This window comes from Helianthus annuus, chromosome 1 (genome assembly GCF_002127325.2).
Source record: "Helianthus annuus cultivar XRQ/B chromosome 1, HanXRQr2.0-SUNRISE, whole genome shotgun sequence".
NCBI classification, from domain to species: Eukaryota; Viridiplantae; Streptophyta; class Magnoliopsida; order Asterales; family Asteraceae; genus Helianthus; species Helianthus annuus.
This window is the reverse complement of record NC_035433.2, coordinates 133,901,526-133,926,089: the sequence shown is the minus strand read 5'-3', so window position 1 is coordinate 133,926,089 and position 24,564 is coordinate 133,901,526. Positions and strand designations below refer to the sequence as shown.

The 24,564-nt window shown below is 36.9% G+C and overlaps 2 protein-coding genes across 2 annotated transcripts; both read left to right on the top strand.

Moving 5' to 3' along the window:
• Positions 1-11,766: 11,766 nt before the first annotated feature.
• LOC110879315 (fatty acyl-CoA reductase 2, chloroplastic) lies at positions 11,767-15,990 on the top strand. The gene is made up of 9 exons (XM_022127761.2): positions 11,767-12,371; positions 13,129-13,232; positions 13,644-13,843; positions 13,920-14,020; positions 14,105-14,306; positions 14,428-14,589; positions 14,853-14,934; positions 15,017-15,420; positions 15,534-15,990. The coding sequence occupies exons 1-9, from the start codon at positions 11,972-11,974 to the stop codon at positions 15,697-15,699; spliced, it is 1,821 nt and encodes a 606-aa protein (XP_021983453.1). The 5' UTR covers positions 11,767-11,971; the 3' UTR covers positions 15,700-15,990.
• A 1,511-nt stretch (positions 15,991-17,501) lies between these two features.
• Positions 17,502-23,686, top strand: LOC110879325 (conserved oligomeric Golgi complex subunit 1). Its single transcript, XM_022127769.2, has 6 exons — positions 17,502-19,852; positions 19,928-20,122; positions 21,020-21,300; positions 21,790-21,969; positions 22,058-22,235; positions 23,136-23,686. The coding sequence occupies exons 1-6, from the start codon at positions 17,696-17,698 to the stop codon at positions 23,274-23,276; spliced, it is 3,132 nt and encodes a 1,043-aa protein (XP_021983461.1). The 5' UTR covers positions 17,502-17,695; the 3' UTR covers positions 23,277-23,686.
• The last annotated feature ends 878 nt before the right edge of the window (positions 23,687-24,564 follow it).

The following is a 24,564-nucleotide window of genomic DNA, read 5'->3' as shown; positions in this document are numbered from 1 at the left end:
TTGAGTTAATCATTAATTGACACATATAAGTGTTTTCGTTAGAAATTCGCTAGCATGGATGAATTGGTAGAGTGGTGTAGAGGCGTCGGACGCGAAAATGGCTACGCCCTCGTCACCAAACGCACCATCTAAGATAAACCTCCAAGCGGTCAGCCGTTAAAAATCTGGCTTACGTGCGATTGTGCCGGCGAGCACAAATCAACAGCCACGGCCAGACGCAACGGGACCAGGAAAACCGGTTGCAAGTTCCATTTGATCGGGACATACAGAAAGAGGTTAGGTTATTGGGATCTAAGGGTTGAGGAAGCTAAACATAACCATGAACCATTTCTGTATCCAGAGGGTCATCCGTCCCTAATGAGGCTGACTCCATCGGAAGAGAGGACGGTGGAACATATGACGCATCAGAACATAAAACCACGAGACATTCTTGCTGCCATTAAAGAACAGAACCCCCATAATGTCTCAACAAGAAACACCATATACAACGCTTGGGCCAAATTGGGTCGAATGGAAAAAGTCGGCGAGACTCCAATGCAGATACTTTTCGACCGGTTGGAGAAGGTTGGGTTTGTTTTTTTACCATAGAACATCTCAAAAAAGGCGAACGGGTCGAGGATGTTTTCTTCATCCGCCCGGAGTCGAACATGTTGTGGCGCGCCTTCCCGCATGTGTTGCTTATATACTCCACCTACAAGACGAATCGGTACAAAATGCCGCTAGTCTAGATTATCGGTGTTACATCCACGTTGATGTCGTTTTGCATTGCTCATGCGTTCGTAAGCAACGAGAAACAGGAAAACTTCACATGGGTTCTACAGAGGTTGAAACACTCATTAGACAGTGTTATGGAACCCCGTGTAATAGTAACGGATAGAGATCGTGCCCTAATGAACGCATGTGCAACCGTGTTTCCCATGGCTAGACATTCATTGTGTAAATGGCACATACAGCAAAACATCCTCAAACATTGCAGGCCAAGCTTTAAAACAGAAGAAAGCTGGGAAAGGTTTCTTTACAAGTGGCGCAAGCTAATTAACTCAACGACCAATCTTGACTACAACTACTGGTACGAGCGAATACGATCAAAGTTGCCAAGCAAAAAAACCGACGGTAAGTTTTATATTATTTTTGTTTGATAATCGTATTTATTTGACTTGTCTTAACTGCACTTTACTTTGATTACAGAGATTATGGACTTTTTGGATTCAATCTGGTTACAACCATATAGAGACCGGTTTGTTTCATTCTGGAGCGACCAACATCTGAACTTCGGTCAACGTACAACGAACAGGGCAGAGGGTCAACATGCCCTTTTGAAGCAGTACCTAGGCGACTCTAATTACACCCTGGATAAAGTGGTACCACTTATTGATAAACTCATAAGAAACCAGGTGATAGAAATCAAAAGCAGCATTGAAACAAGCAGGAGCCGAACATTGGGTCCACATAACAAACCAATATTTGATCTCCTACGAAAGAAGGTTTCACATGCCTGCCTAGACTTGATATCCGCTGAAGTAAAAGAAATAGTGAACTTAAAGTTATCTAACGGTACATGCGCGTGCCGTTTGTATACAAGCTATGGGTTGTCGTGCGCGTGTCGGTTGGAACCGTATACAACGAATGGTAATACATTATTCGACCAACCACATTTTATAATCATAGCATTTCATCACGCAAAATCTTATTCACGTTTTATGTTGTTTGTTGATATGTTTCTTAGGTCAAATGATCCCGTTGGAGTTGATAGACCCTTTTTTGAGAAAGTTAAATTTGGACTCCATACTGAAACCGAGCGAGGTGGACTGTTTCGACTTAGACGGCGAACTTGTGCTTCTCAAACAACATTTAATTGCCCAGCCGAGAGAAATCAAGAAAACCTGCTTCAAAAGATGAAGGAGTTGGTACAACTCAATAAGACGAAGCTCAAACAGCCAGTTGTGCAAAAAAAAACACACGGGGTCGTCCAACTTTAAAAGCTCAACAACAAAGGAAGGATGATTCGTTTACGGAGCCTTTAAGACACAACTTTTTTACAACGCAGGACGAGTATTGTGCTTCACCCGTTGGGTTTGGCACACAAGAGTCAATCATCGAACCTACCAGGCACAGCTCGTTTGTCGAGTCACAAATTTATTGTGCTGAAACACCTATGTTCTTCGGCGAGATTGCGAAAGGCGCTAAGAATTCGAAAACAAAAAAGAAGGTCGCAAAATCAAAGGAAGAGCAACTAGACTTACCTTTGCTGCCTGTCGCACAAGTTAATATGTTCATGCACTTCAAAAAGTTCATTCCACCTTGCTTCTATCCACACCTTAGTCACATACAAAATGTGCAGGGTGATGGTAATTGTGGGTTTCGATCTATAGCGGTCGGCTTATCGCTTAAAGAGTGGGAGTGGCCGTTCATACGGGAGGAGCTTCATGCTGAGTGCAACCGGTTTCACGAATTATGGAAAACGATAAATGAACCTGAGTATCAAAATGTCCTGGAGTCATTAGTTTGGTCCGGTATAGACGCAACACCTGGACATAAGTGGTTGCAAATGCCTTTCACGGGGCTTCTGATAGCAAACCGGTGGAATGTCGTTTGTCTCTTATTAAGTGACACTGGTTGTGCTTCATTTTTTTCCCATGTTCAGAACAGCCGAAGAAAGTATTCCGCATCGAACAGTCGCGCTTGTACATATACACAGGAACCATTTTATTCACGTCAGATTAGAAGGGGAATATCCAATGCCAACCCCATCAGGATACTGGCGACAACCGACACGGAATACGCCAGCAGAAAGTTGGTATCACTATTACAAGGAACGTATTAACCAATATAATAGGATTGTTGATGAATACAGGACCAGGGCATACGTGGATTTAGGTGGCCTATGAATATAAAATGTTACTTGCATGTCTTGACAATTTGTAATGATGAACATACACGTTATATAAATGTTTTGGCAACTTGTTGAAATTGAACTTGAAAAAACATTTAAAATGTTATTTCATTTTTTGACAATTTGTAATGGGTGAACATACACGTTATTTAAATGTTTTGGCAACTTGTTGAAATTGAACTTGACAAAACGTTTAAACGAATCAACGTTAACACATACCGACTGTATCTTCGTCACTTCCGCATATAGTAATTTAAGAAAAATGAAAAATACTCAATTGTATACGGACCGTATAAATGTATACACCTCGTATACAGTGATCGTATATGAAGTATACGACTTAACTAAAAAACATTAAATTATTGTATACGGGTCGTATACATTTATACGGCCCGTATACCTAGAAAAAAAGATCGTATAAGATTTATACGACCTCATTTCCACCATACGGCCTCAACATTCTTTAAAAATTCTATCGGTTTTCTCTCGGATCGTTCTTGGATAGCGTTCTTCGGCGTTTGTGGCGTTTTCTTCTCGTTCTTCCTATACGGTACGTTTTCGTATAGTATACTTTCAAATTCCGAAACATGTTAAATTATGGTCATGTATAGTAAAGGATCAAATAGCGTAGATAGGCGTAACGATTAATATTGTATAATTGAATTTGAAAAAAAAAATTGAAACCGAAAATTGTAACTGATTATTCAAGTGTATACGGTCGTATACAATTTATACGATTGTATACAGGTTGAATATTCAATCTGTATACGATCGTATAAACTTATATTTTATTCCCAATTTGTTATATATTTAGCGTATCCGCGACGTATAATACGTGCGTATAGGAAACGTATATCTGAGGTGTACGTAGCGTATACGTGCGTATAATACTTGCGCATACGGTCGTATACTTCATGTTTACGGATCGTGTACGAGATGTATAACACGTGAGAATACGAAACCTATACTTGATGTATACAAACGTGTATGAGATGTACAATACGTTCGTATACAAGAACAGTAGTCGTATAATACGTTCACGCTAATCGTATAGTGATTGCTAAGTTGTAATTGTTATTTTTACAGACGATATGGCTGAGTCATCAGCAGCTGCTGCGGCCCGTAGAGGTCGAGGTCAGGGTCGGGGCTGTGGACGCGGACGGGGATGTGGACAGGAGGAGGAGATTGTGCCCGATTTTACTGAGACGGGGCAGTTTTTGCGAAATCCCCGAGGTACGGCTGCCTATAAGGTTTTGGGCAGATTACGAGAGATGGTGCTGGATGCGCCTCGGACCATTGATATTCAGTTTTTGACCGATATTGGATCGATCGGTCGGGTCCGGGAGCTCATGCCAGCTAACTCCGCGTGGGACCGCTTATTTGATGTCGCCGCAGAGCGGGCCCACAGGGAGATTACTTTAGAGTTTTTATCTACTTTTACATTTACGGACACCCGGGGTGGGGGTTTACAACATTTTTTGACGACACACGTCGTAGCTTTTACTATTTGCGACAAGACTCAGAGGATGACACTTCCTGAGTTCGTCATTGCCTTGGGTCTGTACTCACAGGAGTACTCAGTGTCCCAGGTATTTTTGATGCGCACATCAGCACGTCCAGTGACGTGTTGTGGCCTTAGTGGCGCACTATTGGGTCCGGGGAGTTCGCGAAACCGACTTCGGGATCCCCAGAGGCACGGGCGACTTGCCTTTACGACCCGTTACACCGATACCTACATCAGTGTATCGCCGTGATGATCGCCGGTCGTCATGATAGCAGGGAATGGGTCACCCAAAGTGACCTATTCTACATGCACGACTTACTTACCGACGGGGGAGCCAACTTGGCGTACAGGTTGGCCGCATATCTCACCGAGTACGCTTTTAAGCGTACCACTACCCACATCAGTTGTGGGGATTTCGTCACCCGTCTGGCGAAGCATTTCCCTCGCCTCTTGTCCCCGTAGGTGGCAAGTGGTGACAGGGTTGGGAGGGACACAACCCAATCGATGGGTTTGGCTCACGAGGTTGAGGGAGGGCGGCTGGTTTGGGCGTATGGTGCGGGTGAGGGACCCCAGGGAGAGGGAGGCGATGGAGAGGGAGGCGATGGAGAAGGAGGCGAGGGAGAGGGAGGCGAGGGAGAGGGAGGCGGGGTACATGAGGGGGTCGATCATGCTATCGATCGATCACAGGTAGCTGCGGAGGATTTACAGGGTGATCGCCCGTACGTTCGACGGAGCATGAGACAGCGTGTGATGCCTCCACCGGGTGTGGAGGAGAGACTCGTTCAGGTGGAGGAGAGACTCGTTCAGGCCGAGTCGAGACTCGGTCAGGTCGAGTCGGATGTAGCTGCAGTCAGAGGGGGTGTACAGTGGATGGTCGAGGCGATTGTGGCTATGCATTCTGGCGCACCCCTACCTCCACGAGCTGGCGCTGCACCACCACCACCACCGCCGTAGCTGCTTATTGTATTTTTTTTGTTATTTTACGTTTGAAACATTGCAAAAATTTATCTTTTTGTTTGTTTTAGTTGTAAAACATTCTAAATATTAATCTTAGAGTGAATTGCAAGTTTTGTCCTTTATCTTTAGGCCTCTTTGCAGGCGGTGTCCTTTACCTTTAAATTTGACGAGTTTTGTCCTTAACGTTTCAAAATCCTGCACATTATGTCCTTTAGCCCTAACTCAGTCAGATTTTTTGGTTAAATATGGTCATGTGCCTTGCACATGAGGGCATTCTTGTCATTTCACCTTCTTAGGGGCTATTTTGTGAAGAATTCTTATTCAGAGACTATTTATAAAAAACTTAAAAAAACAATTATAATCTCTCTCTCTCTCTCATCTGAAACAAACTTGCATCCACTCATCATCTTTGATTGATGCAATTCTTAATCTGAAATAAACGGTCCTTATGGATATTGAATACATCATATTTGGTTAAACATACAAGATCAGAATCAAATAACTAATGAGAATTCTTAATCTCTCTCTCAATTGTAAACCTCTGTATTATGAATTACTATTATGAATTACCTGACTCAATCCCATATCAAGTACCAAAACTGCGACATAATAAAACCTCATAATCAACTGATACAATAATTACCTCCTGATTCAAAAACCCGTGAGAACAATCAAGCCTGCGAAGCAGCTTTCGAACTCCTAAAATCCTTCTTAAGACCAACAACCCTTTTCATACAAGCCGCTTTCGACCTCCCCGGAACAGCAGCAGTAATCTTCTCCCAACCGGGTTCTTCACCATCTGTTTCTTCACCGTTTTTTTCTTCAACAGGGGTTTGATTCTGGATCTTTTTACAAGGTCGGGTTCTAGGGTTTGTGAAACAGGGGTTTGGGGCTGGAGAGTTGGGCCCAGGCCGACGCGGATGTCGCCGGCGGTGAGAGATGGTGGGGCGAAAGGGCCGATGAGGAGGGATAATGAGAACCAGTTGGAGATGTATTGAAATGGGTAGGATTTGATGTAGAAGAGAGAAAGGGTTAAGAGGAGTGTAGAGAGAGAAAGAGAGATGAAGAGGGTGGGTTTGTGGAGGTTATCGAGGGTTTCAGATAATAGAGATTATAATCTCTGGGCTATTTCACCTTCGATTGATGGTGGTTTTTGAGAGTTCAAGAAGGAAGAAGGAAGATGATGATGATGATGATGATGATGATGATGATGATAATTGAGAAAGAGTTTTCAGATTAGAGAGAGAGAGAGAGGAGAGAGAGATTATAATTGTTTTTTTTTATTTTTTAAGTTTTTTATAAATAGTCCCTGAATAATAATTATTCACAAAATAGCCCCTGAGAAAGTGAAATGACAAGAATGCCCTCATGTGCAAGGCACATGACCATATTTAACCAAAAAATCTGACTGAGTTAGGGCTAAAGGACATAACGTGCAGGATTTTGAAACGTTAAGGACAAAGCTCGTCAAATTTAAAGGTAAAGGACACCGCCTGCAAAGAGGCCTAAAGATAAAGGACAAAACTTGCAATTCACTCTTAATCTTATGTTTAGATGTTAAGTTGTTTGTTTAATAATTGTTGTCGTAGTTTATCATAATCATATCACATATTTATCGTTTTACAAAGTGGAAACTTATTAAACATTATAAATATGTTTAACTACAAACTCGTAACATAATCCGATATATACAACACTATTTTAAAATTTACAAAACTTATTAAACGGTTTCCCGATTGCAACAAAAAATTAACTTTTCTATACATATTTATCGTTTTACAAAGTGGAAACTTATTAAAAAAATAAATGCGTTTAACTACAAACTCATAACATAATCCGATATATACAACACTATTTTAAAATTTACAAAAGTTATTAAACGGTTTCCCGATTGCAACAAAAATTAACTTTTCTATACATATTTATCGTTTTACAAAGTGGAAACTTATTAAACATAATAAATACGTTTAACTACAAACTCGTAACATAATCCGATATATATACAACACTATTTTAAAATTTACAAAATTTATTAAACGGCTTCCCGATTGCAACAAAAAATTAACTTTTCTATACGGGCCGTATAACATTATACGGCCCGTATACAGATTTTAAAACGAAAAACCCTTGTCAAACCTTTGAAACAAAATTATGCAAATATGTATACGACCAGTATATAACTATATGTCCCGTATACATATAAAAACAAAAAAAACATTGCACTGCATTAATTTCTGCGCATAAACATTCTATACGACCCGTATATAAATAGGGATGTGAAAATAAGATTATAGTGGTGTGGAAATAGAAGAACCCTTAAATAATCCAAAAAGGGCACATGCGTGTGTTGAAAAAGTCAACGAGAGATCACAACCATTGATCATATTAATCAATGGTCCATAGTCTAGTTCCTTAGTTCTCGTATGTGGTTCTTATTTTAACCATCCCATATATATATATATATATATATATATATATATATATATATATATATATGTAGAGGATCCTGTAAAAAAGGCCTAAAGTGTGAGAAGGGTAAGAAAGAATCTCGGCCATTAGATCTTTTGATCTAATGGTTGAGATCAATAGGGACCAAATTGTAAAATATTTTCATTAATTTGGACTGATTTGAAATATCTAGGGGCAATATAGTCTTTTAAACCCACTAGAAATTAGGTAATGCACATGTAACTTCCCCCCGTCTTTTTTAAACGTCAATAACTTTTTATACGTAACTTTTTTTTAAAAAAAAAATTACACCATAATAACAACGAGCGTTTTTTTATCTTTAACATGATTACCATATTGCTATACTTATATAGAGAAAAAAATATGTTTCGATCAGATGTTTAGTCAATGAATGGTGTTATATACTTGCTGAATGGTGTTATATACTTGCTGCATGGTGTTATATACTTGCTGAATGGTGTTATATACTTGCTGAATGGTATTATATACTTACTGAATGGTGTTATATACTTCCTATAATTAAGGTGGCGGTTATAGGAAGTTTTTAATTAATTGAATTAGTAATAAAATTACTTGTTTACCCTTTTCAATTAATTTAGATCTAATGGCTGAGATTCTTTCTTACCTTTCTCACACTTTTGGTCTTTTTTACAATAACCTTACCCTATATATATATATATATATATATATATATATATATATATATAAGGGACCGCTAAAATGAAAACCACCTCCAGTTGTAAGAACCGTGAGATCTACACTGTACGGGGCAAGTTGGACCAATTTTTTTTTTTCATAAACGTAGATGCATGTATTATAAACACGTTTGTAAAAAAAAATGTCGTATATGTAGTTTTGAGCACCACAAGTTTGTGTTTACGGGTACCGTAAATTTTATTGGTAAAATGAAATGAAGTAAAATGAAACATTCTTATTGGTTGGAATTTCTTCTTTTTTATTCTTACAAAAAATTTCTTCTCATTTGAACCCTCCACTATATATATATATATATAGGATTAGGTTCAAACGTGAACAAAATCCCAAGAGTGAACTGCGTGAACTGATCTGGGCCCTTGATTTTTATGATCTTGAGATTAAAGTGAGTGGCATGATGGTAATTATTTAGTTAATTTTTTTCATTTAATTAAATACAAAAAGGGTATATGTGTAATTTCAATCTTAAATTGATTGCATAAATCTCTCACAAATCAAGTAATCAATTATCCTCTTAAATTGATTGCATAAATCTCTCACAAATCAAATCAAGGATTAGGAAAGATGTAAATTAATTCAATTATTAAAATAATTATTTGTTTAAATGTGATGTACACATGTGTATTCTGATTTTGCCCTCTTTTTAATGCGATGTACACATGTGTATATCGTCTGTTTTTGTGATATCTCAGAATTTTTTTTTGTATGGAATGTTGATGTACACCTGTGAATTAGTGTACACATATGTACGATGCTGAGTACACATGTGTACTGTTCTATTTATATCCAAGTACACATGTGTATACCGTTGAAATATGAAGGTTACGTGGATCTTAAAAATCAATTATTAAAATAAACACAATGTGGATAATGAATTTAAATTAGGAAAGATGTAACTTAATTCAATTATTAAAATAATGATTTAAATCTAATTTTTTTTATATATTTACAATCTTACCCTTAACAACTAAAAAGGAAATCAAGGGCCTAGATCAGTTCACGCAGTTCACTCTTGGGAGGTTGTTCACGCTAGAACCCTACCCTATATATATATATATATATATATATATATATATATATATTTAAAAACGTTATAAACATGCTTTAGTTTTCATCCATTTTAGTTAAGGGTGCTAACCGGTTCGGGTTTTAGTTCAAAGAATTTTTCAGTCGAAACTAAAAACAGAATTAAGGTAGTTCAAAACCGAATTCAGGCTCAGTTTAGTTTGTGGTTTCAATCAAATAAATAAAAAACTATTAATTTTCAAATTTTTATATTTTATGTTTTTTTTATTTGATACTGACTTGAATTGGGCTAAATAATAATTTGTTTAAATTGTAATTGGATTGAGCTAAATGGAAAAATAATACTTGAGTAACCATTATTTATTATTCGCTTTGAACTAGATTCAGATTTGTAAATTTAAAACCAAATTACCAATTCAGTTTTAGTTTAAAAGTGAACCAGAAACAAGGTTTTTAATTCAATTCGTTTATGTTGACTCGATCGTTTATATTGACTCGGTTTTTGGTCTCTGTTTTGAACATAATAGTGAGGGCGCATGGTTTTGTCATCTTACCAAAAGCAGAACGGTGCTTTGAATTTACGTCATTGATTGACTCGGTTTTGCTTTAATCCGTCTTAAACATAATAGTGACGACGCATGGTTTTGCGATCTTACCAAAAGTAGAAAGATGCTTTGAATTTAGGTCATTGATTGACTGAGTTTTTGGTTTAATCCGTTTTAAACATAATAGTGATGACGCATGGTTTTGTCATATTACCAAAAGTAGAAAGGTGCTTTGAATTTCCGTCATTTATTGACTTGGTTTTTGGTTTAATCCGTTTTATACATAATAGTGATGACACATGGTATTGTCATCTTATCAAAAGTAGAAAGGTGATTTAGAATTTCCGTCATTGATAACTCGTCAAGCCATGTGCAGTCAAGGCCCAACCTTATGTATTACTTTTTAATTTTTAAATCGATTGCTTTAGCCCTCATCTCTTACGTTGGTGTAACATCCGCCGAAAACGGATCCCCGAAATCCGACTTATATTGTAAACCTATCCGAAATTTTTGAATAAATGTGAATTTATTATAATCTTTGTTAATAGTTGATTGTTGATTGAATTAAAAACGAATAATCATAAGGTTGAAAATATGAATAAGAGTTAAAATTCGCTAGTCTGTTAAACTTTACAAAAGAAAGTGATTAACGAAGTTTATTATTATATAAACTGAGTTAGAGTAGTTAACTATCTTTAATAAGGTTTTAAAATATGTTAGTTTGGTTAATAAAGTTTAAAGATTTATTAGTTAGGTTAGATAAATGAAGGGGGCAGCTCTGCCATAATATTTAAAGATTAATATGCCAAAACGCTAAAACTGCCAAACAATAAAACTGAAACATTTGAGCCTCACATCGGTCAACTTGTGTTTAGACAATTCAATCGGTTTTATTGGTTCTTAAATACCTTATACATGTGTATCAATGCAAACGTGTTTACAAATTACAATCTATGTTTGTATTTACATATGCATCTAAATATATATATATATACATATATATAGGTGTGGATACATACAGTGGCGAAGCTTGAATTTTTCGGCCGGGGGGGCGAAAACGTATATACCCAAAAATTTCTATAGAATCGGGGGGGGGGGGGGGCGAAAACGTATATACCCACAAATTTCTATACGAAAACTACATGTATAACACTACTGAGCGAAAAATTCGGGGGGGCGGGCGCCCCTCCCCGCCCCTCTTATCCTTCGCCCTTGGATACATACATTTGTATACACATACGTCTACCTGTACATATGCATTATACATAATATCACGTGGCAACACCTTAATCTAAGATTACTTCTACTTGTACATAAGTATATATGGACACATGCATTATACATGATATCACGTGATAACACCTATAAACTGAGAATCCGATATTACTGTTCACACAGCTAACGCTTTTTTACTTATGTATTTAATTGTTCACATTTGTTTATTTTTTAAATACTTTTAGCGATCCCACGACCTTTTCCACATGAATACTTTAATTTTCAAACTTTTAATTAAATAATACAATCGAAAAAACTAGAAAAAAAAAAGAAAAAAAAAACCTACTTCCCGCCATCTTAGCCGTTGGCAAAAAGGGAGCCTTGCATTTAATCCTAACCTTCATCACCTTTATTTAAATATTCAACCACATCCATATGTTAATTTCCATCAGTGTGTGCTTGTTTGTTTACTTGTTTCTTTATTATTTAATCCTCTATTTGATTTTCTTTCATTATTGTAGGAGACTATTAGCTAAAGATCAGACTTTCCAACTTTCCAACCAACATCTTCCAACCTGCAAATTACCCTTTGTGTGATTCTCGTTTTGCAATTTTTTCTTCTCGAATCGCTTTAGATTTCTCTTGAAAATGATGGGGACGATGTCTCTCCGTTCTTCAATCCCCATTCGCCAAAAAAATGCTGCGAATTTGGCCGCGTGTGACAAGATTCACCCATGGTTGTCAAAGAAGAACATCAACTTTTTGGTGAATTGCCATACTGAAGGAAATGTTGGTAGGAATAATGGGGTGTCTTCTATTTTGACCAAGCGATCCGCTTTGGTCAATGTGGATCCTGGAACCGCGCTTTTGGATACTGAAAACTTGGTTTTAGCGCCTAACGGGAATGTGAATGGACAGGACTTGGTCTCCTACAATGATGCACAGAATGGTTCTGTGATGGGTATGAATGATGATGGTATTGGGATTATAAATGTACTCAAAGGAAAAGCGTTCTTCGTTACGGGTGCAACTGGGTTCTTGGGCAAAGGTACATGTCTTTTTTCTTTAATCTTTATGCATGGTGTTCTTGATATAATAGATATGTGTAGCACAAGCAAGACATGATAATTTAGACCCATTGATTGCATGGCGCGCGATCTTGTTATTATTTTATGTACGCGATATTTTATTTTTAATCGTTAAGTAGCTACAAAAACATATATAGTAGATCAAACATGTAGAAAGTCGCCCAAAATATATATTTGATGCATAGATCCTAATATATCGCCTTATTCAAAACTTTAGATTATTATAGTTATAGCATTATGTTGTAAGTAACACACAAGTTATATATATAATGTTATTTCGAAAAGTGTTTTGGGTAAACCTGACCTGTTATGACTCGTTACCCCCCCCCCCTCCCCCCCCAAACCTCCTGACATGTCCATTTTGTCACATCTAGCACGAACATATAGGAAACAAGGATCTTTAAAGTGCAGGGGCGGACCTACATAGTGGTCAGGGTGGGCGGCCGCACCCCTTGAAAAAAAAATTTAGTGTATATTTTAGGCAAAAAACCCGACCGCACCGCTTGAAAATATGGTTGAACACCTCATCCGCACCCGCAGCAAATAATTTATGGGTCCGCCACTGTTAAAGTGTAGTATCACAATGGTAAACTATGATTAGCCCAATTAGGCCACCCTGCCGAATTTGGTGCCTAAACGAATGATTATTCTTGGATGCTAGTAACATTTTTGCTTGTTAATTAACTTTCGCTAAAATATATCATATCAATCATGTAGTGTTTATAGAGAAGATATTGCGCACAGTGCCTGATGTGGGGAAGATATATCTCTTAATCAAGGCAAAGGACACGGATGCTGCCATGGAAAGATTGAAAAACGAAGTACGTAATTTTGTTTTGTCTTCTTTCTTGTTCTTAAGGGAGTCCCATGTAGATGTGGCAATTCGATCCGTTTACTTATGAATGGCCATGTTACAAAAAAATGAGCTAAATGGAATATCAATCAAATTGGTCTAATGAGTTGAAAGTCACCTAATGTTTATACAAAGCTTTAGATTATTACTATTATAGTATTGTTTTTGTAATCTTTATTAAAGCATTAATTTTGTTTAAAAAAGTTTAAAAAAGGGTACAAAATTTGTTCATGCGTCAACTGGCCCGACCCATATTGTTTTGACCCGTACTAAAAATATCCATTGCCACCTCTTGTCTATGCGTCGCTTAATATTTACATGATCAATCTCACTATCGTTAAGTAGTAAAATTTAAATTTAATATAGGATTGCATTACAGATAATCAATACCGAACTTTTCAAATCTCTCCAACAAGCTTATGGGAAATCATATCAATCTTTCATGTTAAGCAAGCTGGTTCCTGTGATTGGAAATGTGTGTGAATCTAACCTTGGGTTAGATGAGGAAACCGCAGATGTGATTGCAAAAGATGTTGACATAATTGTAAACTCTGCAGCTAATACTACTTTTGATGAAAGGTTAATCTCCTAAAAACTTTAATCATTTGAAAAACCACCAAGAAAAGTTGTACATATTCATTTTTTTTAAGTGTAGATATGATGTAGCTCTCGACACAAACACTGGCGGGCCTAGTCGCCTTATGAGCTTTGCGAAAAAGTGCAAAAAACTTAACCTCTTCCTACAAGTTTCTACAGGTATAGAACGCGCCCCACATATACATATACATATACATATACATATAAATCTATGCACATTTGACCATTTTCTCTTGATTGTAGCATATGTTAATGGACAAAGACAAGGAAGAATCATGGAAAGGCCGTTTAATGTAGGCGAGACTATAGCACGAGAAAGCCTCATGTATGGGAATCATATGCCAAAGTTGAATGTAGAAGACGAAATAAAAATGGTTTTGGAATCGAAGAAATCCTTGGGAGAAAACGCGTTGCTTCAAAAGCTAAAAGAGCTTGGATTAGAGAGGTATAATGGATTTGCAATCTTGCATACAATATTTGTCTTATTTTTTGTTTTGTTATTGTTAGCTCACTTAAAATCATCTACAAAATGTGTTGTTTTTCACCCAATCATGTGATTTAACTAGGGCAAAGCTATACGGGTGGCAAGACACATATGTTTTTACCAAAGCAATGGGAGAAATGATGATTGACAAAATGCGAGGAGACATACCTGTTGTCATAATCCGGCCTAGTGTCATTGAGAGTACTTACAAAGAACCATTTCCAGGATGGATGGAAGGAAATAGGTACGTGTGTTCTTAGAGGTGGCAAAATGGGTAGCTCGCAGAAGTTGGGTAATGGGTGGAAATGGTCGGGGTTCGTTTGATAAAATTTATAAGTAATTATTGTTTTAAATAAGATTTAAAAACTACATTACTAATTATATCATTTTTTAATAAAACGATTTAGGAGGTTAGAGATTAAAGAAAACTAAACCAACCCATTTTTGGCAAACTAGTTACAACTTGATGTTGAAGATTTATTTATTTTATAAATATCTTATTTGTAGGATGATGGATCCAATTGTACTTTACTATGGAAAAGGACAACTTAGTGGATTTCTTGTTGACCCAAATGGTGTTCTTGATGTGGTAAGTGATTTTTTTTTATATGTTTATGTTCTCGTGTCTTAAATCTCTAAATGTTTCATGAACCCCCTGAAATCCGTTGCAGGTTCCAGCTGACATGGTGGTTAACGCCACCATGGCAGCCATGGCCAAACACATGGCAAATGGGAAAATCGAAAAGAATTACATCTATCATATAGCTTCATCGGTAGTGAACCCATTGGTATTCAAGGATTTGGCAGGATTGCTTTATGAACACTTCAATTCTTCTCCATGCTTGGATTTAAAGGGAAGGCCGGTTCATGTACCAATCATGCAACTTTATCGGTCTATGGACGAATTCTCCGCTCATGTATGGAAAGACGCGATGAATAGAAGCGGGTTGACATCTTTAGCTTCTACAAATAAAGGGAAATTAACACATAAACTTGAAAATATTTGCAAGAAATCTGTGGAGCAAGCAAAGTATTTGGCAAACATATATGAACCATACACATTTTATGGTGGAAGGTAACATCATACTTTAGATCTTTAATAAACTTACTCTTAAGTCCTTATAATGTTGTTCTTTGCACTTTGGATCCATAAGCGCATGATCCGTGAATCTTGAACCGTTTTTACAGGTTTGATAACAGCAACACTCAAAAGTTGTTCGCGATGATGTCTGAAGAAGAAAAGAAGACATTTGGATTCGACGTCGGGAAGATAGATTGGAGAGATTACATCTCAAATGTTCATATTCCGGGGCTAAGGAGGCATGTAATGAAGGGAAGAGGAATGTGCACTTGATTAATGAACCTTATAAATATGATTCAAAACAACTACATTATATGCATGTTTTATATAAAAATAAAACCGTATTATAATAAATTATTATGTTTTATATCTCTTTTATCGATTTAGGAAGTATTAAAAGGGTAAAACCTTTGATTAATGCTGTGGGCTTCATAGAATGTTTCAGATAATGAGATTGTATGTTGTGAGTGTATTAAGATTCTCGTGATTGTTATGAACAAGATTGTGTAAAACATGTATGCCAACATGTGTAATGTGATATGCAAATTAAGTGGTTGCTCTCAATATACATTGAAAGCCGATTACAATTTACATTTATTTTTTATCGCATTTTATAATTATGTTTCAAAAGACTTTAAATAAATAAACTTTACATTACAAGTAGTTTTGGTAACCCGGCTTAGTCATAACGTAAACCACATACAATAAATATTAATATTAAAAAATAATATATTAGTTAGGGTTTAATGTTATATATTATTATGCTGGATGGTATGGGTGTTATTGCCCCATACACCTCAGCAACTGACAACTCAATAATGCCCCCCTTTCCATTGCTTGGGCATCATGGGGGGGGGGGGGGGGGGCGTTATTCAATGCTCGTCATCCCAATAATGAAGAATAACGGATGAAATGTGGGCCTCACTCTTAAGCCTTTAAAACCAAAATAATAGATAGGGTGGCGCCATTGTAGGGCCTTGATCCATTTCTTGGTTGTTAAAGGAGGAGGCGCAATTGCTTATGTGACACTGAGGTACTTGCGTGACGCTGAGATGGTGCAATGGAGCCCCTAGGGACCCTCCAGCTTTACTATAACAATGAATCCTTGCTAATATTCAGGATTTGTCAGTAGACCTTCACTTATAATTTTTATAAGGAAACCATAATTCAGGTATACTTTTGTTTTTTTATTGGCTAATTCCCACACCTTTTACTCATATCTTATATCTACACATTTGCCTATGAATCCACCTTTTACTCTAACCTTCAACCTCACGGTAAGAGACACCTTTTCATTGCACAGTCATACCACTAGACTAGATGCGTTAGTCATGGTTCATTTTAATACCAGTACAATAAAAATAAACCCTAACTAATGTATTTTCTCTAGTAATGAAGCTAGGATTTGCCCATAGACCTTTGCTTTATGCTATGTGCCCGGAATGGCATCCAAATTGTATATTTTTTTTTTTACAAGGCAGCCATAATTCAAGTGCACTTTTGTTAATAAAAGAAAGTTACTCCAGAAAATACATTTTTATCAAATCTGAGCACATACATACAAGTATTTAATAAGTGAAAAAAAAAAAAAAAACTTAGTTAAAGCTATAAAATAGAACAATCATATTCCGCCAATTTAAACTAAAAAAACTTAAATTGTTAATAACACGGTTTAGACTTACAAGTTACAACGGACTTGCGTTCATTAAAAAATGTTGACTATGCAGTTGTGTTTGATTTTTTTTCCTTTGACATTCCTATATAAATCTCGTCGAAAACATAATTGTATTAAAAACAAAGTAACCTTTTTTTGGTATTGTGACGAAGATACCGATTCCGACTGAACAACATCGGTAAACATTATCATACCAGATAACAATATATATGGCTATTGAAAAGTAAATTACAATTTTCGATCAATGCAAAACACATCTTGATGTCCCTTTAGACATATCACGACTTTATATTTTAGATTTTCTCTTTCGATTGCTATAATGAGTGTCGTATCGTAACAAACCAAATCGATACGGATCGACATTCCACCGGTTACTCTTAAAATTTACTTGTTCCCAATCTTTGACCCACCCATCACGGACAAACAAAATCCATAGGAAAAGATTTCTGATTCTTCATGAGAACAAACTACATAGTATAACAAATCGGTTACGAATCACATTTGTTGAGTATCTCCGTGAATCAGATCTCGTTCATAACAAAACCGTAAATTCAGTTAGGGTTTCGAGATCTGCCACCGGCAACCACCACCACCATGAGAGTGCCACCACAACCGTCATCTCCGTCCACATTACCGGCAAAAGATGCCGAATCAATCTTCCGTACAAAACCTATCTCCGAGATCCGAAACATCGAATCCGCAACCCGAAAACAGATCCAGGATAAGAGCGAAGAGCTCCGGCAGCTCATCGGCAATCGCTACCGTGATCTCATAGATTCCGCCGATTCAATCGTCAACATGACGTCATCCTGCCGCTCAATTTCGCACAATATATCTTCAATTCACGACGGTATTCTTCATTCTCTTACATCTACAACTGTTAGCCCTAATTCTGCATCGTTAAATCCAGTTAGGGCTCGTAGTTATGGTATTGCGTGTCGTGTTAAGTATATTGTTGATACTCCTGAGAATATTTGGGGATGTTTGGATGAATCGATGTTTGTAGATGCAGCTGCACGTTATATGCGTGCGAAATTAGTTTATAACGGTTTAACGAATGACGAGAGTAATAAGAGTTTGCTGTTGAAGTTTCCATTGTTACAGCATCAATGGCAGATTGTTGAGAGTTTCAAATCTCAAATCTCGCAGCGTAGTCGAGAGAGGTTATTGGATCAAGCGGTAGGGCTTGAGATCTCGGCGTATGCCGATGCTCTTGCTGCTGTTGCGGTTGTGGATGAGCTTGATCCGGCGCAGGTTTTGAAACTGTTGCTTGATGCGAGACGGTCGTGTGTTTCGCAGAAGTTAGGTAGTTGTAAGGTTGCTAGTGAGGATGTGATAATGGTGTTTTGTGAAGTGTTGAAGGTGATTCAGGTTAGTGTAGCGCATGTAGGGGAGTTGTTTTTGCAGGTGTTAAGTGATATGCCTTTGTTTTATAGGACGGTATTGGATTCACCCCCTGTGTCTCAGTTGTTTGGTGGGATACCGAATCCAGATGAGGAAGTGAGATTGTGGAAGTCGTTTAGGGAGAAACTGGAGTCGTTAATGGTAATGCTGGATCGAGAGTTTATCGCTAAAGCTTGTTTGGATTTCTTGAGGAGTTGCGGGAAGGAAATAGTCAACAAAGTCAATGGGCGGTACTTAATTGACGCTGTTGATAGTGGACAACAGCTTGCTGCAGCTGAGAAGTTGATTAGGGAAACTATGGAAGGAAAGGATGTGTTGGGAGGGAGTTTGGAGTGGCTAAAGACTGTTTTCGGTTCGGAAATTGAAATGCCGTGGAGTAGAACTCGTGAGCTTGTTTTAGGAAATGATGATGATCTTTGGGATGAAATTTTCGAGCAGGCTTTTGCAAACCGAATGAAAGCGATAATTCGCTCCGGGTTTGATGAATTGAATAATATAGTCAACGTAAAGGAGTCGATCCTCGCCACTGATAAGGGTCATGGTGACAAAGTTGACTTCCAAGATTTCTTGAATCGGTCTCCGTTGGGTGGTGGAGTTTGGTTCATGGAGTCCACCACGAAAAAGTCTTTCCTAGTGACTAGCCCTAAGGTATCTCCGAACGGTAATGATTTCCAAAGCTGTTTAAATGCTTATTTTGGTGACGAAGTTGGTCGAATTAGAATGGCAGTGGACAATCACTGCAAGAATGTACTTGAAGACTTATTAACCTTCTTAGAGTCTCCAAAAGCCTCTTTAAGGTTAAAGGAACTAGCACCATATTTACAAAACAAATGTTTTGAAAGCATGTCAACCATACTTACAGAGCTCAAGAACGAGCTGGAATCCTTGTATTCTGCATTGGGTGACTCTTCATCATTTCCAGCTATAATTGTCGAGAGGTCACTATTCATTGGAAGACTATTGTTTGCATTCCAAAAGTACTCTAGAAACATTCCCGTTATTCTTGGTTCTCCCAGATTATGGTTAAATGAATCGATGTCAGCGGTTTCTGGTAAGGTATCACCACTTTTGACGTACTCTAGTGGAACGTTTGATTCTTTTATGTCTGAAAACCATGGTAAGAAAATGATACCTTCACCTAGAAGACAATCTTCACTTGCTGCTTCGGCATTATTTGGAGTTGATGATAGTTCAAGCCCACAACTTGGCGAATTTAGAAAAACAACACAGGATCTTTGTATTAAAGCTCATAACTTGTGGATAACTTGGGTTTCGGATGAGCTTTCCGCTATCTTCTCACACTGTCTCAGAAACGATGAAAGTTTATCAGCAACCGCTCCCTTGAGAGTAAGCATTTGCATAAACATTTTATAATTTTGTTTTAATTTATAAAATCTAATTTACTTTTTGTATTCTGAACAGGGGTGGGAAGATACAATAGTTAAACAAGAGGACTCTGCTGAACATCCATCAGAGATGAAAATCTCACTTCCTTCCATGCCTTCCATATATATCACATCGTATCTATATCAAGCCTGTGAAGAAATTCACAGAGTTGGGGGTCATGTACTTGACAAACCAATTCTGCAAAATTTTGCTTCAAGATTATTAGAAAAGGTATTTCTATTTGCTAAGAATTTAATATTTGTTGTTTTAACCTTTAATGATGCTATGTGATTGTGTTTCTGGATTAAGTTTAAGGTGGCAAATTCAGCCCATTTACTTATGAATGGATTGATTCCGGTTATGTTTAATCTCAAAAGGTAAAATGATATATGTTTTTTTCTAAAGCAGCTTAAAAGAAAATGGATCACATGGTTCAGAAAGTATGTTTTAATGCATTCGGAAAGTATGATTTTTTGCAATTATACCATTTTGTAATTATATTTGGTAGAGTAAAATGCCAAAATCGTACCTGAAGTTTGGGCACTTTTGCTTGTTACATCCAACATAAGAATTTTTTTTGTAACTGGACCCCTGAGGTTTCATTTTTGTTGCCATTTCCATCCAAATCACTAACTCAGTTAAAATGCATCGTTAACTCAAAGGACGATTTTGGTAAAACAGAAAATTAAAAAAATAATTGTGTATATATAAATGTGTGTATATCTATATATATGATATTTATAATTATTTTTATTGTTTTTAATAATAAAAAATAAAATTTTAAAAATTTAAAAAGTAAAAAACAAAAGAATAAATCGGTAGATTGCCAAAAATCGTCACCGAGTTAACTATACATTTTAAATGAGTTAGTGATTTGGATGGACATGGGCCATATGGCAACAAAAATGAAACCTCATGCGTCTGGTTACAAAAAAATATATTTTGGATGTAACAGGCAAAAGTGCCCAAACCTCAGGAACAATTTTGGCATTTTACTCTATTTGGTATTTACAAAAAAAGTAAATTATTGTCCAACATACCAAAATATACCCCCGCTTCGTCGTGTTACACAACCTGCCCACCTCTATTAACCTGAGATAATTATATTCTTCTTGTATGGTGATGTAGGTAATTGATATTTATATGGATTTCCTCTTGAATGATGAGGCTAGTTCAAACAGTGTGTCTGAAAAAGGAGTGCTGCAAGTCTTATTGGATCTAAGGTTTGCCGCTGACATTCTATCTGGTGGTGATTTAAGTGGAAATGAAGAAATATCAAAAGCCTCGAAGACAAAAACAGTTTATAGACGTAAACAAGATTTGCAACAAGCAAAATCAATCATAAATGAACGCCTTGATGGGTTGATGAATCGCCTCACACAGAAGCTAGACCCTATAGACTGGCTCACGTAAGCTTTCAGTTACCCTTTTCTTGGTTTTATGCATGAAAATACACTTTGGGTGACTTTTGACCCATTTTACATGTTTTTACTTTTAACCTAACTAGTGGGTTACCAACTGCACTCCGCAGCAGGTTCGAAACATAGATAAAAATAAGCAAATCACGAGAGTTAAAGTTGTTTGATGTTTTAGTAAAGGGCTAAACATGTCATTATTAAAGTTGAGGGGCTAAAGTTGGTTAATGCCAAAGTTGAGGGGCCAAAGTTGGTTGATGTGACAAAATAGCATATTGATAGTATATATAATATAATATTTTATTTTATACATGGACGCATTAGATTCAATAACTTGAATGAACCCATTCATAATGGGTTGAAATAGCAACTTCTAATTGATATCAAGTTATCAACTGGGACATAGTTATGAGTTCCAGCTTTGATTCTCAATTTCAACTTCTCAACTATAATTCAGTTATATTGATTTTTTTTTGTGTGTAGTTATGAGCCATACCTTTTGGAGAACGAGAAACAGTCTTACTTGCGCCATGCTGTCCTATTTGGTTTCTTTGTGCAGCTTCGTCGGTTGTACACAGACGCTATGCAAAAATTGCCTACACATTCTGAATCAAATATAATGAGATGCTCTACCGTTCCTCGTTTTAAATACCTCCCCATCAGGTTCATCTTTGTTTTCTATTCATTTTAGTTTCTAATTAATGTAACCGTACTTCTAATTCGCGTATTAAACTTGAATTCTGGTGTGTAGTGCTCCTGTATTATCTGCAAAGGGGACAAGTAAGTCCCCTACATCAACATCTATAAAGGATATTTCTTCAAGGAATCCTTGGAGAAATTATACCCAAGAGGAGCTCCAACGCAATATTGATATGGATGATAATACAAATTCGGGGGTCGCAACGCCTTTCTTGAAATCTTTTATGCAGGTTAAATCTCATTTATATTTATGCTCTGCTTTCTATGAGTTCCATGGGAAATTGAAATATTAGCTTCAAATTAGATTCGTTAAGTACAATAGCATTTATGTATACATAAACATTTATTATAGCATACTAGCAAGCTATGTAGTTAGTATCGGTGATATATCACTGATATATCGGTTAACGGTCCTCATGTAAAATATTGGTTTCAAATATCGGTGCCGATACCTATCGGCGATATTGACCGACGTTTGACTGATATATCACCGATTTTCCCGATATTGATACCTTTCTTCTTAGTTCTACCATTCGTCTTTCTTCTTATTGCTGCTATTAGTGTTTTAAGTCTTAATTATTAATTGTTAGTGTTAAATGTTAGCGTTTTTAAAGTCTTAATCAGTTCCTACTTGGTACAATTGTTAGTGTTTTGCAAGTTGCAAAAGGTTAATTTGTTAATGGTAGGAGAGTATACTGAATTGTTAGTGTTAAATTGCTATATATATAAATTCCGCATGATATTAAATTACCAATATCCCACCGCGATAACCTATATCTCAAATATCGGTCCTTGACCGATATCTGATTTTTTACCACATTAACTGCATAGCTAGTGAGTGAAAATATGGTAGCGGACTAACAAAAATGAAACTAAGGTGGCTAAATGGGTGTGTCGGTTGACGCGTTATTTTTTTGTGTGGGCTGGTCGAGTTGACACAAAATACTTTTTTCAAGAATAAATAATTACTTTTAATCAAGTATGATCTCTGTTTTTTTTTGAACAAAATGATTTAGGAGGACTTAATGTCTTATACATTTAAGACTTTCTACCACCTTTTAGCCATTTTTTGTTTCCTACTTATATGTTAGATTGACGTTGAAAAACGATTTGTTTTGTTGAAATGTCAGGTTGGCAGTAGGTTTGGGGAGAGCACACTGAAACTAGGGTCCATGCTAACAGAAGGACAAGTGGGCAGGTTTGGTGACATTTTACCTGCTCAAGCAGCTGGTCTTCTTTCCCAATTTACAGCCACAAGATCAGATTACTAGTTTCATTCATCCCACCTTAAAATACACACCGTTTATATATGATTTTGATGCCAAGAAATGGTTACTTGGGTGCCAAGTTAATGCCAATGGATCGGGCCCCATGAGACCCCTACAGTCGTAAATTTGCAGCTTTTGGGGAAACTTGTGAAGAACATATCAAGTTTTTGTGTTTGTGAATGTAAGTTTGGGATCATTATGTGTGCATGAGGCGAATAGGGACCGCTATAGGGAGAGGGAGGTATGTAGACCGGTGGTTGTTGCTGTTGTTGCTGATGTTGAGATTTGTATACCGTATACGGGTTTTATAGTAATATCTTCATTTGATTAACTTGTCTTATAAACCTATTTTGTGACATGTATTTAGTCTATTTCGACTTAAATATCATTGATGCAACAAATTAAAAAAAAAACGATGATCATTAGTATAATATCTTTAAAGATCAAATTGGACTTATGTGTGTAGTTTACTTTTTTTTTAACGGCCAACAAATCAATCCCCAACACTCTTGAGCACTCTTGGGGCACCCACTGGACAAACGGAGTACTCCGAGAGTAACCCGAGTCGTCCACCACCAATTTTGGGGAAAACCCTGTAATCCACCCGTCCGTAGGCACGACGGTAAATTACTGGTAAAACTCGTTTGGCTCAAGGATCGAACCCAGGTTTCTCTTGGTCTTCTATCACTGTCCACCAGTGCCTCACTCCTTTTTTGCACTAAATGGGAATTGAACTTAAGTCTTCAAAGAAGAACACAAGTCCTCCTATCACTTGAGCTAGAGGTCATTGACAATGTGTGTAGTTTACTTCTAGTTTTGTTTTGTGATGCTATTTTTTACACCCTAAATGCCAACAAGGTTAACAAGTGCTTGCTCTTTGGTTGGTTTTGCATCATGCCTCTTAATATGAACAAAATACACTAAAAACCTATCATCTTTCCATTCACGTTGCTTTCCATCTCATGAACAACACCTCTCTCGTTCTGTCAGATTGAATCAATGCCACAAGTCTCGTTCTCACCAAGCCCATATGCTCTTTCGTTTCTACAAGTTTAGCATGTGTTAAATCTTTCAACTCAGGAATGTTTCTAGCTGTTTTATCTCTGAGTTTGCATGTGTTATGTATGTGTTCTTTTGTGACGTTGAACCTTTATGTCCAAGACATAGCATATGACAACATTGCTGTTACATATGATCTCAAAGAGTCGCAACATTGCCATAGTACTAGTAGTAAAAGACTTGTTTTGTTCTACACCTTTGTTTCCAGTATAGAATTTATGAGGTGTTAGAG